The 17,888-nt window shown below is 51.7% G+C and overlaps 1 protein-coding gene across 1 annotated transcript in view; it reads right to left on the bottom strand.

Moving 5' to 3' along the window:
- FBN3 (fibrillin 3) overlaps positions 1-17,888 on the bottom strand; it is a 175,344-nt gene that overhangs the window by 155,290 nt on the left and 2,166 nt on the right. The window contains exon 2 of the mRNA XM_075903143.2: positions 16,350-16,621. Coding sequence (XP_075759258.2) covers positions 16,350-16,519 — 170 coding nt within the window. The 5' untranslated portion in view covers positions 16,520-16,621. The remainder of the gene's footprint in view (positions 1-16,349; positions 16,622-17,888) is intronic.

Genomic DNA, 17,888 nt, shown 5'->3' with positions numbered 1-17,888 from the left:
TAACTTTGTAGTGTAGACGTACCCCTACAGAGATGGGTAGAGGCCTCGTGAGATTCCCAAAAGCACGTGGCTGGATGTGAGACATGATCTGCAGGAGGCCACACGTGTCCTCTCCACACCAAATCTCTATTCCCATGTGCTACAAATTTAGAAGCATTTCAACATGAAACCAGGAGGAAAGTAACTTACATTTCTTACAGATACTATCCTATCACTCCTTGGCAGAGCCTGGGGGTGGGGGATGTGCCCTCGGGGGTGGGGAGTCTTGGGAGAACAGGGGGATAGCATAGGAATGTAAGAACCATCATAGTGGGTCAGATTAAAACCTAAACCCCCAAAATCTACTAACGTCCATTCCAGAGAAGGGGCTGCCGTACAGAATCTTGCCTTCCGCATTAGCGACCGGTAACAAGATAGGCCAGTTTAGCTGAGAGGTCCAAAATCAATGGCCTACACGCTAAATCGAGGCTCCAAAGAACGGCTGGGGGAGTAAGAGCCCCATGTGAAAAGCCTCCGTTTGCTGCCTCACATTTGTTTCTACTGTTGTTCATACTTTGATCTCGGTGTTTGCAACAGAGGTCTGTCTAGTCAGCACCCTGTCTTGAGACACAGGCCAATGCCAGGTGCTCCACAGGGAATGAACAGAACAGGGAATCCTGAAGTATTTCCCGAGGAGGGTGGGGAAGCACTGGGATGGGATCCCTGGGGAGGGGGGCATCTCCATCCCTAGAGGTTTTTAAGTCCCGGCTTGACACAGCCCTGGCTGGGATGGTTGAGTTGGGGCTGGTCCTGCTACAGGCAGGGGGTTGGATCGATGACTCCTGAGGTCTCTGCCCGCCCTGGCGTTCTAGGATTCTAAGGGCTCATCTAGACGACATTCCTCAGTCGAAAGAGGAATGTAAATGAGCCCGATCGAAAGTGCAAATGAAGCACGGATATAAATATCCCGCGCTTCATTTGCATATTCGCATCCGATCGCTGTTTTGAAAAGGGATTTTTCAAAAGTGAAAGCGCAGTCTAGACGCGGTTCTTTAGGGAAAAAAACTCTTTTTCAAAAGAAGCCGTACTCCTGAAAAAATGAGGAGTACAGGCTCTATCGAAAAAGGGGTGGGTTTTTTCGAAAGAACCGCGTCTAGACTGTACTGTCACTTTCGAAAAACCCTGTTTCGAAACAGCGATCGGACGTGACTATGCAAAGGAAGCGCGGGATATTTAAATCTGCACTTCACTTGCACTTTCGATCGGGCTCATTTACATTCCTCTTTCGACAGAGGAATGTCGTCTAGACGAGCCCCTAAGTGATCACCCAGTCAGACAGACAGGCCAGGGACACCCTTCCTGCCCAAACTGGCTCACTGTCATTGATGGACCCAACCTCCATGAATGTATCTAATTCTTTCTTGAACCCTGTTAAAGTCCCAGTCTTCACAACATCCGCTGGCAAGAAGTTCCATGGGGTGACTGTATTATGTGAAGAGAAATGTCCTTTTGTTTGTCTGAAACCTGCTACCAATGACATTTCATCTGCTGTATTCTGGGAGCCAGTAAATAACCCTTCCTTATTTACTTTCTCCACACCAGTCATAACTTTAGAGCCCTCTATCATTTCCCCCCTTAGGCTCCTCTTTTCCAGGCTGAACATTCAGAGGCTTATTAATCTCTCCTCATATGGGAGCTGTTCCAAACCCCTCCTCACTTTTGTTGTCCTTTTCTAAATCTTTTCCAAGGCTAAGGTATCTTTTTTGAGATGAAGCGACCACATTCAAGATCTAGGGATTCCATGCATTCATACAGAGGCAGCAAGAGTTTCTCTGTCTATCCTCTAACACGTTCTACCCCCCCACCCCCCAACCAGAGCTTTCCTTTTTAGGTGACAAATTGAAACCCGTCCCACACTGAAGGGTGAGAGCAGAAAAGAGTTTAGAACAAACCGATAGAGCAGTAATCAGTCACCAGGACCACTCACTCCTCTGGCCAGGACTAGTCCTGCCTTTCTCAGCAGGGCTACGGCACACAGTAAGGGTTTGTAGGACTGATCGCTAGGCCTCATCTCAACAAGCCCCTCCATTTAATGCCATTTGTAACATTTAATAACATTCTCTTTGTTACATCACAAGGAGCCCCTCTGTTTGCTACCATTTGTAACATTTGATAACATTCTCATTATTACAGACAGGGTCTCAGAAAGCCAAGTCTGTCTCCTGCACTAGTCAAACAGCAAATCAAGATTAAAGAGACGGGAAATATTTTAATCTCATAAAAGGAATGAGGAAAAATGCAGAGAAAAATCTTTTTTAAAACCCCTATTCACTTTTGGATTCAGGCTCCTTTGCCTAGTACGCAAAACAGTCATGTTTGCAGCTTTTTTAGTGGGGAGTTTCTACAAAAGCTCTGTCTACGCACCTCTCTTTGCCACCCCTCTTCCTTTAAGCTGCTTATTTGTACATTTGTGGAGCTTTTTCAATTAATGGTAAGTAAAGTTAAATTTGATTTGGGCAAAACTGTATTAAAAGCCACTATATAAACAAAGGAATCAACCACAAAGAAGATATTTCTTTGAAAACAGACTAAAAATATAATGTGTTTCCAGGAATTTCACAACAGCATCATCTGGAAAGCAGTACCACCAACTCCTCCATCCATTTGTTCTTAAACCTCTGAAACAAATCAAAACTTCCAAACCAGTTCCCATGTCTGAACAAAACCCCCAAAACCTACTAACGTCCATTCCAGAGAAGGGGCTGCCGTACAGAATCTTGCCTTCCACATTAGCGACCGGTAACAAGATAGGCCAGTTTAGCTGAGAGGTCCAAAATCAATGGCCTACACACGCTAAATCAAGGCTCCAAAGAACGGCTGGGGAATAAGAGCCCCACGTGAAAAGCCTCCGTTTGCTGCCTCACATTTGTTTCTACTGTTGTTAATACTTTGATCTCGGTCTTTGCAATAGGGGTGATGGGTGAGGTGCACATGAGCCAAGGAGCTAAGGAGCTTCAGGCCCATCTGACTGCACTGAACACAGCTCAGAATGGCTCTTTCATGCACCGAGTCCACAGATGATGTGCCCTCACTCCAGACTCCTGGCTTTAATAGACTCTGGTTGCTGCGACATCTGGGCCAGGCACGAATGGGGATGGCAGGGGAGGAGAGGAGAGGATGGGAAAGCTTTGGCCCTGCTCTTCGCTACCAGCACGTGTCGTGTTAATTGTGAAAACAACGAGCAGTCCTGTGCACCCTAGCGACTAACACAAACATGTCGACGGTATCACGAGCACGTTGAGCTTTAGATGTAAAAACGCATGGTGGAGACCAGTTTTATAATGCGACAAAAAGTTAATGGCTTTGGTCCGCTCAGGGAAACAGTGTCTAATTTGCAGATGAATACATTATGGGACACTTCCAGCCCACTTAATTAGCCTCATTAGCACCAGTCGTATAATAGACAGGTACCTTTTTTGTTTCTGTTATAAATAACTTGGTTGCTGTTATTTCTACTCAGGCTCCTCATCTGGGGAAGCGGAGTTTGCCCACAAAAGCCCATGATACTCCAGATTTCAGTTAGTCTCTAAGGGTACGTCTAAACTACATGGCTCCGTCGACGGAGCCATGTAGATTTGTTGTTTTGGCAAAGTCAAATGAAAGCCGTGATTTAAATGATCGCGGCTTCATTTAAATTTACATGGCTGCCGCGCTGAGCCGACAAACAGCTGATCAGCTGTTTGTCCGCTCAGCGCGCTAGTCTGGACGCTCCCCTGCCGACATCAAAGCCCTTTGTCGGCAGCCCCGGTAAACCTCATCCCACGAGGAATAACGGGGCTGCCGACAAAGGGCTTTGATGTCAGCAGGGGAGCATCCAGACTAGCGTGCTGAGCGGACAAACAGCTGATCAGCTGTTTGTCGGCTCAGCGCGGCAGCCATGTAAATGTAAATGTAAATGAAGCCACGAACATTTAAATCGCGGCTTCATTTGACTTTGCCTATGTGTCTAATCTACATGCCACTGACGACAGAGGCATGTAGTCTAGACACAGCCTAAGGGTACGTCTACACTGCTCAGTTATTTCGGAATAAGCTGTTCTGGAATAGTTATTTCGAAATAGCCCGTCTACACTGCAGGAAAGCCTCAAAAATGAGTCCGATGCAGGCTCCCCTAATGTAGACATGCCATCTCTATTCAGATCCCCAGCAGGAATAACTTAGAATGGCCCTGGTGCGGGGCTATTTTGAAATAGCAGAAGTGGAGCGTTTATTTTGAAATAGCTATTTCGGAATTGGTGTTATTCTTCATAGAATGAGGTTTACAGAAGTCGGAATAAGCCAGCCATTATTTTGAAATTATTTTGAAATAATGGAATTGCTGTGTAGACACTCGCAGTTATTTCAGAATAACTTTGCTGTGTAGACACATCCTAAGGTGCCACAGAACCATTCATTTTTAAAGTTACAGACTAACATGGCTACCCCTTTGAGACTTGTTAATTGTGGTGAGAGAAGAGAGAAAACGAGCCAGGCACAACTCCACTTCCGCCTGGGGTTCAAGGCCTGATATACTTGGAGGTAACGTGTAACAAAAGAATAACATAAGAACATCAGAACGGCCAGACTGGGTCAGACCGAAGGCCCGTCCAGCCCAGTGTCCTGCCTGCCCACAGAGGCCACTGCCAGGTGCTCCAGAGGGAGTGAACAGAACCAGGAATCATCCAGTGATCCCTCCCCTGTTGCCCATTCTCAGCCCCTGACAAACAGGCCAGGGACCCCACTCTGGCTCACAGCCATTGATGAACCTAACCTCCATGAATTTATCCAGTTCTTCTTCTGAACCCTGTAAAAGTTCCACAGGTTGACTATGCGTTGTGTGACGAACTCCTGCCTTTGGTTTGTTCTAAATCTTTAATTTGTTTTAAACAAAGTCTGGGCTACTGTGAGGCTTCTGCCACAGCCAGGCAACAGTTCCAAAAACCTTCTGGTGTCTGGTTCCAGAGTTTGCCCTGGCATGGCCGCCCTTTCCCGGTGGTTAAAAACTTCAGGGGTTCACTGGCCAGAGACTGTGTCTCTGGTTTGACCTTCATGCCACGCCACATCTCAAGATGTGGAAGGCAGCCTGGCCCATCCCACATGTGCAACGATCAGGCTTCAGAGGAGTTATAAAATGAGGAGGCTTTAAAAAATAATTCATGGCAGGTGCTTTTCATTTGCTTCTTTCAATTCTTTGGGGATCCTGGTTTCAAGCTTCTCTCTAGTTCGAACTAGCGGGGTAATGTAGGCATACCGCACTTGCAAATGAAGCCCGGGATTTGAATTTCCCGGGCTTCATTTGCATAAGTGGGGCTCCGCCATTTTTAAAACCCCGCTGGTTCGAACCCCGTGCAGCGCGGCTACATGGGGCTCGAACTAGGTAGTTCGAACTAGGCTTCCTATTCCTAGGAACTAGGCTTCCTATTCACCTTGGGGTGTTGCATGTGAGTCTTACTGCCCTAGATGAAAACAGTGCGTGCCTCGGTTTCCCAGAAAATGCCCCAGTGCCTAGTGGTGGGAATGGGGGTGAGACTTTTGCTGAAGCCCTCAGGGCAGGGGAGGCTGCTTAGCTGCCTGCATATAGACAATGGCCGATGCCACAGCTCCCAATGGGGGATCAGCAGGAGGCACTGTTTGCCTGTGAAGCAGGGCGAAGGCCGGAGAGGCTGGTGGGTTTTGGAGGGCTTGAGCATGGGGGGGGGGGAACTGGGGTGCGCAGGAAACCACAGCCAATGGGCTGTGAGGGCGGGGCCGGAAGGCGGAGACAGTGCATACTGGGCAGCGCAGCCTGGCCGCACCCCTGCTAGGAACCGAGAGACAGGTCACCACTTCCAGGGCGTCCCAGAGACAAGCTCTGCCCGCACCCTAGTCCCCACACTGCCCTGGCACCCCAGCCCCAGCCCTGAGCCCCTTGCACCCCAACCCCAGCTCTAAGCCCCCCGCACCCCAGCCCCAGCCCTGAGCTCTTTGTACCCCAATCCCAGCCCTGAGCCCCCCGCATCCCAGCCCCAGCCCTGAGCCCCCCGCACCCCAATCCCAGCCCTGAGCCCCCCACACCCTAACCCCAGCTCTGAGCCCCCGCATCCCAGCCCCTGGTTTTATATCATTTGAAGACTTTACCGATTATGATTTTCTTTTTTCTTCCTCCACCAATGTAAGAAGGGTGTTGGGGTGGGCTGGGAATGCACCAGGGTGAGCCGGGGGTATGGTGGAGCTGAGCACCGCTGCACCCAACTCTTCGCTGGCATCATGACTCCTCCTGCCCTGCCTTGTGTGGGGGCCAAGCAGCCCTAAATCAAAGAACTGCGCCCATCTCCCTCTGGCTGCCCCCTAGTCTGCCGGGGAGGGGCTGATGTGGGGCAGGTTGGGGGCCAGCAGGAGGGGCTGGGCCATGGGACAGGATGGGAGCCAGCAGGAGGGGCTGGGTGTGGGGCAGGATGGAGCCAGAAGTATCCCAAAAAAGCAACGCTGCGTCCAAGGAACACGTCTTCTTGAAACATTTTTCGAAGAGAACAGACGCGCTCTTTCGCCATCCCTGTAAACCTCATTCTATGAAGAATGAGAGATGGCTCAAAAGAGCACTTTCTTGTGCAATTTGGTGCTATGTAGATGTACCAAATTTCGAAAGAACCTCTTTCAAAAGTAAATAAAAAAGAGATGCAATTTGCGTACTGCAAGTTGCATATCTATTTCCGATTTAACAGTGAAGTCTAGACATAGCCGTAGTATACTAGGATTAGCTGATGTGTTCTAGTTATTTTAGATTACTAGCTTGCTTTGATCTGTTTTAATCAGTGTGAATAATTACTACAGGGGAGGGAGACAACCACTAGGCATCTCTCTCTTTCACTGGTAAAGAAGGTGAACCTTCTGAGCTTTCTCCGTGTAAAACTTTTATCCACAGTAAGACGGATTTATCCGGGGGGTTAACCTCCCCCCCTTTCCCTATTTGGGGACTATGCTTATAACTGAGGGCTATTGTCAGCAACTGTGTTGCTCTGCTGGGGGGCTGTGACCTCAGCTCAGTGCCTTTGCTGGGGGAGACCAGAGCAGCAGGACAGGGTGGTGCCGAGCCACAGAGGACAGGTAGGCAAGCTCAGTGGCGTGATCAGCACACTGGGTGATAGTCACAAGGGGATCCCTGGGACCCAACCTGTCATAGGGTCATCACAAGCCCAGTTGGGTGGAAATGGCAGGGTCCCTACTTGGCTCCAAACAGCTCCCAGAAGCAGCAACACTCCGAGGTCAAGAGATGGCCAGGGAGGCTCCTTGCGCTACTCCTGCTCTGAGTGCTGGCTCTGCAGCTCCCATTGGTTGGAAATGGGAGCCAATGGGAGCTGTGGGGACAGCACCTGCGGGCAGAGGCAGTGCACACAGCACAGAGCCACCTGGCCCCTCTGCCTAGGAGCTGACAGAGGCCCCCTGGTAAGCACTGCCCACAGCCCATTCCCCACCCCACTGCTCCAACCCAGAACTGCCACAGGGGCTCATGCAACTGCACATCGACTAACGTGATCTATGCCACCATGTGCCAGCAATGCACCGTACATCAGCCAAACCGGACTGTCTCGATGCAAAAGAATAAATGGACACGCATCAGACATCAAGGATGGTAACATTCAAAAACCAGTAGGAGAGCACTTCACCCTCCCTGGAGACTCAGCGAGAGACTCAACAGACTAGAAACTTGCCACATTTTAGCAAAATACCTTCTAAAACAGACTGCTGTGCGAAACGGCAGAGCTGGAATTCACGGCCAACCTGACAGCATCAGACTGGCCGTGGCTGGCTCACTACAGAAAGTAATTTTTCTCCTTTTGCTATTCTCACCTTCTCATCAACTGCTGGGAGTGGCAACGTCCACCCGGACTGAACTGGCCCCATTAGCACTGGCCCTCCACATAATAATGTAACGCTCCCGTCTTTGCACAGGTCTAGATCCCTGCCAAACTGAAGTTTCCACTTCATGCATCTGATGAAGTGGGCTGCAGCCTGTGACGTAGTGTGGGTACCTTGCTGGGGCTGTGGGCGACCTCTGCTGTCTGTAGCATGACCCAGCAGGGCAGGGGGAGTCATTATGCAAAGGGGGCTCCAAACTTGTCTGACCAGCTACCCCCCAGGGAGAGAAACAAAGAAAGGTGGAATGCTGCCCTGGCTGGGGGGCAGGGCTGGAAGAGAGTGGTAGTTTCGGTCTGGGAAGCAGGAGAGAAGGAGCTGGGGAGGGGGGCTGGGATTGTAAGGCCCAGACACCCCCCATCTCAAGGGGGGCACTGAGGCCTCTTAGCCCCAGTTCCTGTAACCAGATTGCATCTGTGCTGTGCTGTATCCTGGAGAAGCAATAAACTCCCTCTATTCTACTGGCTGGTGAAATCTGTCCGTGCCATTTCGGGGGTGCAGGAGACGGGAAAACCCCAATGCGTCATCACACAGCCCACGGAAGCTTCTGCCCAAATACATTTGAAGTTGCCAGAGCACTTTTCAGAGGAATTGGAGTAGAATCCTTATATCATGTTCAGATTCCAACTCATTGAAGTCAGAGCTGGAGAAGACCTCTCCCTGACAGTCCAGGATCATTACACCCAGTTTCCCAAAACTCCGTGGGATAAAGGATGTTGCTTCCTTTTTTGTCGTATACGGTCACCTGGCTACGTCTAGACTGCAGGCTTCTTTGAGAAGAAGCTTTTCCAGAACAGATCTTCGGAAAAAACTTCTTCTGACAGAGCGTCCACACTGCCAAAGCACATCGAAAAAGCGACCTGCCTTTTTGAAAGAGAGCATCCACACTGAATGGACACTATCTCGCATTTAAGCTGTGATTACTATGGCTGGAATGGTCACCAGGGAAACCTGTGCTTTTTCCTCTTTCCTCTTCTTCCAAAAGAACTGCCTCTCCCCCGACCACACGCACCCTTTTCTGAAAGAGTTCTTTTGGAAAAGGCTTCTTCCTCGTAAAAAGAGGATTACCAATGCCAGAAAAACCCCTGTGCTTTTGATTTTCTTTCGAAAGAACCTGATTGCAGTGTGGATGTAACTGAAGGGGTTTTTTTTCTCGGAAAAACGGCTGTTTTTCAAAAAAAAACCCTCTATAGTGTAGACATGCCTGTAGTGTTCCACCCCAGAAGCAGAACTCCTTTGCCAGAGGATGTGGTGAAGACTAGGACTATAACAGGGTTCAAAAAAGAGCTAGATAGATTCATGGAGGTGAGAGTCCACCGTTGGCTATTAGCCAGGATGGGTAGGAATGGTGTCTCTAGCCTCAGTTTGTCTGGATTACCTGTTGTGATCCCTCCCTCTGGAGCATCTGGTATTGGCCACTGTCAGCAGACAGGACACTGGGGCTGTGTCTACACTGGCATGAATTTCCGGAAATGCTTAAAACGGAATACTATTCCGTTTTCAGTTTTTCCAGAAAAGGAGCGTCTACATTGGCAGGCTGCTTTTCCGGAAAAACCCTTTTTCTGGAAAAGTGTCTGTGGCCAATGTAGACGCGCTTTTCCGGAAAAGAGCCCTGATCACCATTTTCGCGATCAGGGCTTTTTTCCGGAAAAGACTACAGGGCTGTCTATACTGGCCCTTTTCCGGAACAGTGTTCCGGAATAAGGACTTATGCCCAAGCGGGAGGAGAACAGTTTTTCCGGAATAGCAGTTGATTTTGTACAGTAGAGCATCATTGCTTTTCCGGAAATTCAAGGGCCAGTGTAGACAGCTCGCAGCTTATTCCGGAAAAGTGGCTGATTTTCTGGAATAAGTGGCCCAGTGTAGACACAGCCTGGGAGTCTGGATGGACCTCTGGTCTGACCCAGTGTGGCCGTTCTTATGTTCTGATGTTCATTTCAGATGGGTGAACTGACCCCTGCAAACAGGGCTGGATTATAGGGGGGGGCTAGCCGGGCAGCTGCCTGGGGTGCCAACCTATGGGGGCCGCCTGATTGAAGTGGTAAGGGGCGCCGCGCACCCGGGGGCAGGGCCGCGCATGCACCGCGCGCCCGTTGCCCAGGGTGCAACTATGGCTCGGTGCGGCACTGCCTGCAAACAATGTTTCAACTTTACAAAATATTTTGCAATTCTTCAGGATGGACGGTGCAAAATGTAATGTAAAAAGGGGGGTTTCTAAATAAAATTCATACTATCAAAATGGCTGGAGTGCTCTGATGGTGCAGTACTAGTACCAAAAAATTGCTCAAAAAATTTCCATTGACAAAATTATTTTCTGAGAAAAAAGTGTGGCTTTTTTCACAAAACTTTTCCCCCAAGAAGTATCCACTTTCTCTAGTAAACTCTGAATTTTCATTAAAAATACCCAAATACTTGAAAACTGCCGTATTTTTAGCTGAAAAACAAAATATTTTGTTCTGGAGATGTTGCCATGGTGCCTCAAGGGGGCTGAAAGTCATTTCCTCTTGTCTCCACACTCCTTAATGGGCTGGATTCCACAGCAGGACTACATCTCCCATGAGGCACTATGGACAGGGATTCATACAATGTATTGAACCCTCTCCAAGGAGATAGTCTGGTGCATCATGGGAAATGCAGTCCAACCAGGATGGCTGGTTTATAGAGAAGACAGGGAGCATGTGTCACCTAGGCTACGTCTAGACTGCAAGCCTCTTTCGAAAAAGCGTCTAGACTGCAAGCAGTACTTTTCAAAAAGCAAGCCACTTTTTCGAAAGAGAGCACCCAGGCAGTCTGGATGTTCTCTTTCGAAAAAGCCCTGTTTGCATTCAAGAACGCCTTTTTTCAAAAAAGCACTTTCGAAAAAAGGCGTTTTTCCTCGTGAAATGAGGAGTACCGCCGTCGAAAGAAAAGCCGCGTTCTTTCGATTTAATTTCGGCTGTAGTCTAGACGCAGGTGAAGTTTTTTCAAAAAAAGGCTACTTTTTTCGAAAAAATCCTGCAGTCTAGACACAGCCCTAAAGAACAATTGCTATGATGCACTGTAGCTGAATCAAAATATTTAATTTATCAGCAAAATATCTGGACATTAAAATGTTTGCCAAAAAATAATTTGTTCTGCATTTTCTTCATTTTCAAACCAGCTCTAGGCAGGCAACTTCCATAAAAGGAGAGCGTAAACAGAATAGCCCTGCACAGGAACTTCTAACATCTGAAGAAGTGGGTTTTGCCCAGGAAAGCTCATGATACCATTTACATGTTTTGTTAGTCTTTAAGGTGCTACTAGACTATTTGTTGTTTTTTAAGTTTTTCCTGGTACAGACTAACTCAGCTACCCTGCTGAAGTTCTTTAACATGAGTAAAGTTACTCATGTGTGAAAGTGTTCAAGAGCTTAGTTCGAACTAGGTAATCCTCATTCCAAGAGGATTAAGCCTAGTTCGAACTAGCTAGTTCGAATTAAGGGCTGTGTAGCCCCTTCATTCGAACTAGTGGGAGGCTAGCCCTCCCCAGCTTTCCCTGGTGGCCACTCTGGCCAACACTAGGGAAACTCTACTGCCCCCCTCCTGGCCCCGGACCCCTTAAAGGGGCACGGGCTGGCTACAGTGCCCGTGCCAGGTGCAAGCCTGCCAGCACCCAGCCAGCAGACCCTGCACCTGGCATGGATCGAGCCACCCACCCGATGCCCCCCAGCCCTCCCCCTCTTCCCAGGACCAGGCTGGCTGCTCCCGGAAGCTTGCCCAGGACCGCAAGAGGCGGGCACCCGCTTGGGCTAGTGCAGACATCATGGACCTCGTCCACGATCTCCGCACTAGGCACAGGAAAGTGGCTGGCTTGGGCAGGAGAGCTGCCAGCCTGGCCACCCAAGAGCAGGTGTGCAAGAGAATCAACGGGGTCCAATGAGACCCCCGACCCTGAGCCCTGAGCCCTGAGCTTACAATGGCCGTCCTGGGTCAGACCAAAGGTCCATCTAGCCCAGTAGCCTGTCTGCCGACAGCGGCCAACACTAGGGACCCTGGAGGGAATGGACCGAAGACAGTGACCAAGCCATTTGTCTCGTGCCATCCCTCTCCAGCCTTCCACAAACCTTGGGCAGGGACACCACTCCTACCCCCTGGCTAATACCACTCCATGGACCCAACCTCCATGACTTGATCTCACTTCCCTTTAAACTCTGTTCCAGTTCTAGCCTTCACAGCCTCCTGCAGCAAGGAGTTCCACAGGTTGACTCTTTGCTTTGTGAAGAACAACTTTCTCTTACTAGTTTGAAGCCTGCTACCCATTCCTTTCCTTTGGTGTCCTCTAGTCCTTCTTTAGGGGAACTCATGAAGAACTTTTCTGTATGCACCCTCTCCACCCAACTCCTGCTTTTAGAGACCTCTATCCTGTCCCCCCTCCGTCTCCTCTTTTCTAAGCTGAAAAGTCCCAGTCTCTTTAGCCTCTCTTCATATGGGACCTGTTCCCAACCCCTGATCATTTTAGTTGCCCTCCCCTCTCCCAGCCTCTCTCTTCCCCTCTCCCACCTCCTTTTCCCAGTCTCCCCCAGTTTTGTTCAATAAAGACAGATTCCATTTTGGAAGACACGTTATCTTTATTTTGTACATCAAGAAGAGGGGCTAGGGAAGGGTAAGTGGAAGGAGGTGAGGGAGGAATGGGGTACGAGCCCCCGATGGGGAGGACTGGGATGGCTCTGCGGGCTTCTGGGGGTGGAAGCTCTCCTGCAGCCCCCCAATTTCCCCCCCTCCCCAGATGGCAGCCTGCGGCAAGTGCAGCCGGGCTGATGGCCAAGTGCTGTGATGTGCCCAGTGTGGACACTCAGGGCACTCCAAGCCAGGACTGCTTTGCAAGCGGGGAACCCCTGAGAACTGTCTGTCCGGGGTGGGGGTCGGGACCCTTTAAGCACAGCCCTCAGCTAGTCTGAGACAGCATCTCCATGCTCTAAGTCCTCCTCTGATGCCCTGCCAGCACTGCTTCTGGCCAGCCTTAACCCCGCTTCAGGGTCCACTTAATGTGGACATGCTAGTTTGAATAAGCAAAACGCTAATTCGAACTAGTTTTTTAGTCTGGATCCGTTAGTTCGAATTAGCTTAGTTCGAATTAATGTTGTAGTGTAGACGTACCCTTAGTCTGGCAAGAAGAAGAATTAGTGGATACAGGGTACAAGGAATCAATGCTAGAGAAACCTGCCCCAAAACAACAAAAGAAATGAATGAAGTTAGTTTAGTTTAGTTATTTTGGTGCAGGTGTGTCTGCAGACCAGAGCAAGGGAATAGGCATCTGAGTGCCTTCACATGCTCGTTATGTGGTAGGAGAAGTTCTGAAGGCCAAAACTGTAAGGCTACTTCTACGTTGGCATAATCTTGCGCAAATAGGCTATGTCTAGACTGGCATGATTTTCCGCAAATGCTTTTAACGGAAACGTTTTTCCGTTAAAAGCATTTGTGGAAAAGAGCGTCTAGATTGGCATGGATGCTTTTCCACCAAAGCACGGTTTTGCGCAAGAAAGCCCCGATCGCCATTTTTGCGATTGGGGCTTTTTTGCACAAAACAATACTGCGTCTACACTGGCTCTCTTGTGCAAAAGCATTTGCGCAAGAGGGCTTTTGCCCGAATGGGAGCAGCATAGTATTTCCGCAAGAACACTGACAATCTTACATGAGATCATCAGTGTTCTTGCGGAAATTCAAGCGGCCAGTGTAGACAGCTGGCAAGTTTTTCCACAAAAGCAACTGTGAGCATCATAGTTCTTGTGCAAGAAGCACTGATTTCATACATTAGAATGTCAGTGTTCTTGCACTAGAACTCCCCGCCAGTGTAGACAGGCAGCATGTTTTTGCGCAAAAGTGGCCGCTTTTGCACAAGATCACACCAATGTAGACCCAGCCTAACTGGATTCAAAAGAGAAGTAAGTTCCTGCCAGATAGGTTCATTAGTCAGGATGGTCAGGGATGCAACTCCTTCCTCTGGATGTCCCTAAACTTCTGCCAGGAGCTGGGAATAGGTCACATGATGATCACTTGTTCTGTTCATTCCCTCTGGGGCACCAGGCATTAGCCACTGAAGACAGGACATTGCGCTAGATGGACCTTTGTTCTGACCCAGTACGGCCACTTGCATGTTCTCAGTATGATTCACAACTAGATTTTATTCTTGTGAATAAGAGGATCATCTCCAGTAAGAAATGGCAACAGATCTCAATCCTGATGCGTCAGGATATATTTTGATTGGAAGTTGGGGAAGAGAGGGATGTTCCTCTATGCTGTCATGTCGCCCAGTCGTAAACTCCATTTTATGAGGAATGACGTCTTTTTTCACAATTACTCTTTTGAAAAAAGGCGCTATTGAATGCAAAATGTACTTTTTCGAAAGAGAGCGTCCAAACTCCCTTTCGACAAAGCGCCTCGCTTTTTAGAAAAATCTGCTTGCAGTCTAGACGCTCTCTTTCGAAAGAGGCTTGTCATCTAGACGTACCCTTAGAGACCAACAAAACATGGAGGTGGGATCATGAGCTTTCGTGGGCACGGCCCACTTCTTCCAATGACCAGAGGGTTAGAAGTCTGAATCCAAGAATCTCTGGGAAGACGTTCCACGTGTTCTAGTTCCCTCCTTGTCTTCTACAACGCTATTCCTGCATTTCGCCTCCAAACCAAGGAGTAATCCCCGAAGATGGGCACCTCCGTTTGCAGTTCCACAGGCTTTTCTAATCAGAGCTGGCACTTCCCCCCCAGGGCCTCTCATCCCGCTGAGAGCTTCAAAGGCTATTAAGCAAACAGAACAGAAATGCAAAGAGGTGGCTGTGTGCACCAATGCTCCCAGCAAGGAACTGGGAGCCAGCAGCCCTCCTCTCCGTCCCTCATGCTGCCTCAAACTCACTGTGTGGCCTGAACAGGTTAAACCACTGAAAAACAGGGCCAGCTGTTTATATTTGCACACAAGAGGAACAGCGAGCCCCTCCAGTGCGTGGGGCTCTAACACACACACCGCCACGTTTGCCAAAGCCCTCGGGTGCCTCGAGTTCCCGCTCCCCTCCGAAAAGGCTCCAAGCCAAATGCCGCCACCGCAGCCGCTGTCCATCCGTCCGGAATCACACGGCGGCATAAGCAAGTGGCAACCGATGCCTAAACTCTAGGAAGGGGTAGAGCTGACCCTAGGGCTCCCCTCCTGGTGGTGAGTGGGTCCCTCCCCTGGCCAGCCTCTGGGCTCCAGCTCCCTGTGGTTCAGGTGCTGCTTGTGTGACCGTGTCTGTGCAGAGGGCCTGCGTCCAGGAAACATGAACCCGTGACAGCAGTGTTCCCAGGCAAGCGGGAGAGGAACTTGCCTTCAGAACAGCCCTGGGGCTGCTCCCATTCCGCACGATGACACACAAAAGCTTTCCCAGCCAGGCAGCTTCGTAGTGATGGGGGGAGGTGCCAGGCTGACCCCCCAGCTGCAGCGCGGGCAGTGGCAGTGCCTGCTCCTCATAGGGGTCTGCCACTGCGCCCCAACCTCCCGTGGCACCGCTGCCCTGGCTGCCAGTAAGAGCCCATTACCAGGCTGGGCTTTGTGACCTGGGTCCTCTGAGAACCACCATCTGTTGGGCGCGGCCACCGGACCAGAGCAGCCACCAGACACTGAGATCTTGCAACCGCACAGCCCAGATCCGGACTGGCGCTGGAGTGCTGGGTGTGAAAATCTCCAGACCCTGCCACAGGGACACTCTGACCCAAGGGAGAGCAGCTGTGTCCGCTCTCCCTCGCCTGATTCCTGTGCCCCTCTCGGGTTTGCCGCAGGTGGGAGTGGCCGGCCCGCTCTGCTGATTCTGCATGCTGCATCGACAGCCCAGAGCCAGCCCGCTCTGCAGACCCCGCGTGCTGCATCGACAGCCCGGAGCCGGCTCGCTCTGCAGTCCCCGCGTGCTGCATCGACAGCCCGGAGCCGGCTCGCTCTGCAGACCCCGCGTGCTGCATCGACAGCCCAGAGCCAGCCCGCTCTGCAGACCCCGCGTGCTGCATCGACAGCCCAGAGCCAGCCCGCTCTGCAGACCCCGCGTGCTGCATCGACAGCCCGGAGCCGGCTCGCTCTGCAGACCCCGCGTGCTGCATCGACAGCCCGGAGCCGGCTCGCTCTGCAGACCCCGCGTGCTGCATCGACAGCCCGGAGCCGGCTCGCTCTGCAGACCCCGCGTGCTGCATCGACAGCCCAGAGCCGGCTCGCTCTGCAGACCCCGCGTGCTGCATCGACAGCCTGGAGCCAGCCCGCTCTGCAGTCCCCGCGTGCTGCATCGACAGCCCGGAGCCGGCCCGCTCTGCAGACCCCGCGTGCTGCATCGACAGCCCGGAGCCGGCCCGCTCTGCAGACCCCGCGTGCTGCATCGACAGCCCGGAGCCGGCCCGCTCTGCAGACCCCGCATGCTGCATCGACAGCCCAAGTTCTCGACCATAAAAAGAAATGAAGGTTCAACATACCCTCGTAAAGTGTCTTGGCCTCTTCTCCGCACGCGGTTTGCTGGCTGCCTTTCCTCATAGCCGGCAAATCTCTCTGCCTGCAAGTCTCCTTCATATTGGCCCTGGGCTTGCTCCATGTACAACAGCGCTGAACATCCCAGCATGAACTTGGCCAGCCACAACACCCCCATGATGGCACCGAGTCTTTGGTTCCCTCTGCTGCCCTGAAAGCCTCTTCCAGTTGCTGTTGGAGGAAGGACTCTGGCAGCAAACACCGAGGGCCCCTTCTGAGCCTAAAGCAGAGACAGGGCAGAGGAGACACACGTGTTTCAGGGCTTTCACAGTTTTAAAATGATCATTCAGCGCCCGACCCCCTCCCCCGCATTCATAGCATGAGGTCATAACATTGCACTGACTTTGGCTCTCTTGTTCAGGTTCCAGCTAACACGCTCGCGCACACAGCCGCTGCCAGAGAATTCCTTTCCCAAGAGCTGGGCACGGACAGAGGCAGCTCCCTCTGGAGCATTGCGGAGAGCAGATACTTTCTTCCCTCTGCGCCCCCTGGGCCCACCTACAGGGGCACCCAATTTCTGCAGCATGGCCGGAGGTTTGGTTGCTGCAGGCCCCCAGAATTCAGGGGTTTCCCAGGAGAAGTAGCCTCGTATTTTGGGGCCACTCCGGCTTGCCAAATTCCCCAGCTCCATCCTCCCAGCTCCACGTGCCCGTCCGACCGGGAGGGGCAGGGGCTGGGATGGAGAGAGGCATGGGCAGTACATTGCCCTGAAAGCCATGTTCCCAGCGCCTCGTCTTCCACCTGAAATCCCCTTCCTCTCCCCAGGGCTGACGGGGACTGGTGGGGAGAGGGGGTGAGCGTGGAGGGTCTGCATGAGCTGGAATGGCAGGCACGTCCCTGGGCCAGGGAGATGAGGGTCCATGTCACGGGCTAGGGCTGGGCTGGCATTTGCAGGGCCTCAGTGAGAGCAGCAGGCGTCTGGGCCATACAGGGGCTGGCGTGAGCTCTAGGCCGAGCAGCGAACAGAGTGGCAGGGAAGAGCCCGTGCGTGAGCGGGGCCAGACCAGGTGCGGGGGGGAGGGGGTGTCAGCCTGACTCAGCATGAAAGCTGGGGGGGGGGGCGATTGTAATGCCGATGGTGGGGTCCAGCAGTAGCAGGCCTGGGGTGTCCCTTAGCACCAGCAAGGGGAGTAGCCCAGGGTGGGCAGCCCAGGGTGGGCACAGGGCACCTGGGTCTGCAAACAGGCCAGCGTCAGAGCATCTGCCCTCAGTCCGGAGCGTCTGCCTGGCATCAACCTGTGCTGTGGCCTGTGGGAGACAAGGCCTGGGCATGTCCCCAGACACAGCCCACGCCCGGGTCCCAGGCCACAGCTCCAGTCACTTTGCCACGGCCTGGGTCACTGAGCCCAGACTGCCTGGACAGCCACCCGGAGGAGGCGCCTCAACACCGGGGCGCTTGCGTACGGGGAGGGACTCAGCCCGTGTCACTGGGGGTCATGGCCAGGGGAGGCCCTGAGGAGAGGGATTCGGCTCGTGTCACTGGGAGC

This window comes from Pelodiscus sinensis, chromosome 32 (genome assembly GCF_052426305.1).
Source record: "Pelodiscus sinensis isolate ZL-2025 chromosome 32, ASM5242630v1, whole genome shotgun sequence".
Lineage (NCBI taxonomy): Eukaryota > Metazoa > Chordata > Testudines > Trionychidae > Pelodiscus > Pelodiscus sinensis.
The sequence above is the reverse complement of the archived record's forward strand: the minus strand, read 5'-3'. Positions and strand labels throughout refer to the sequence as shown.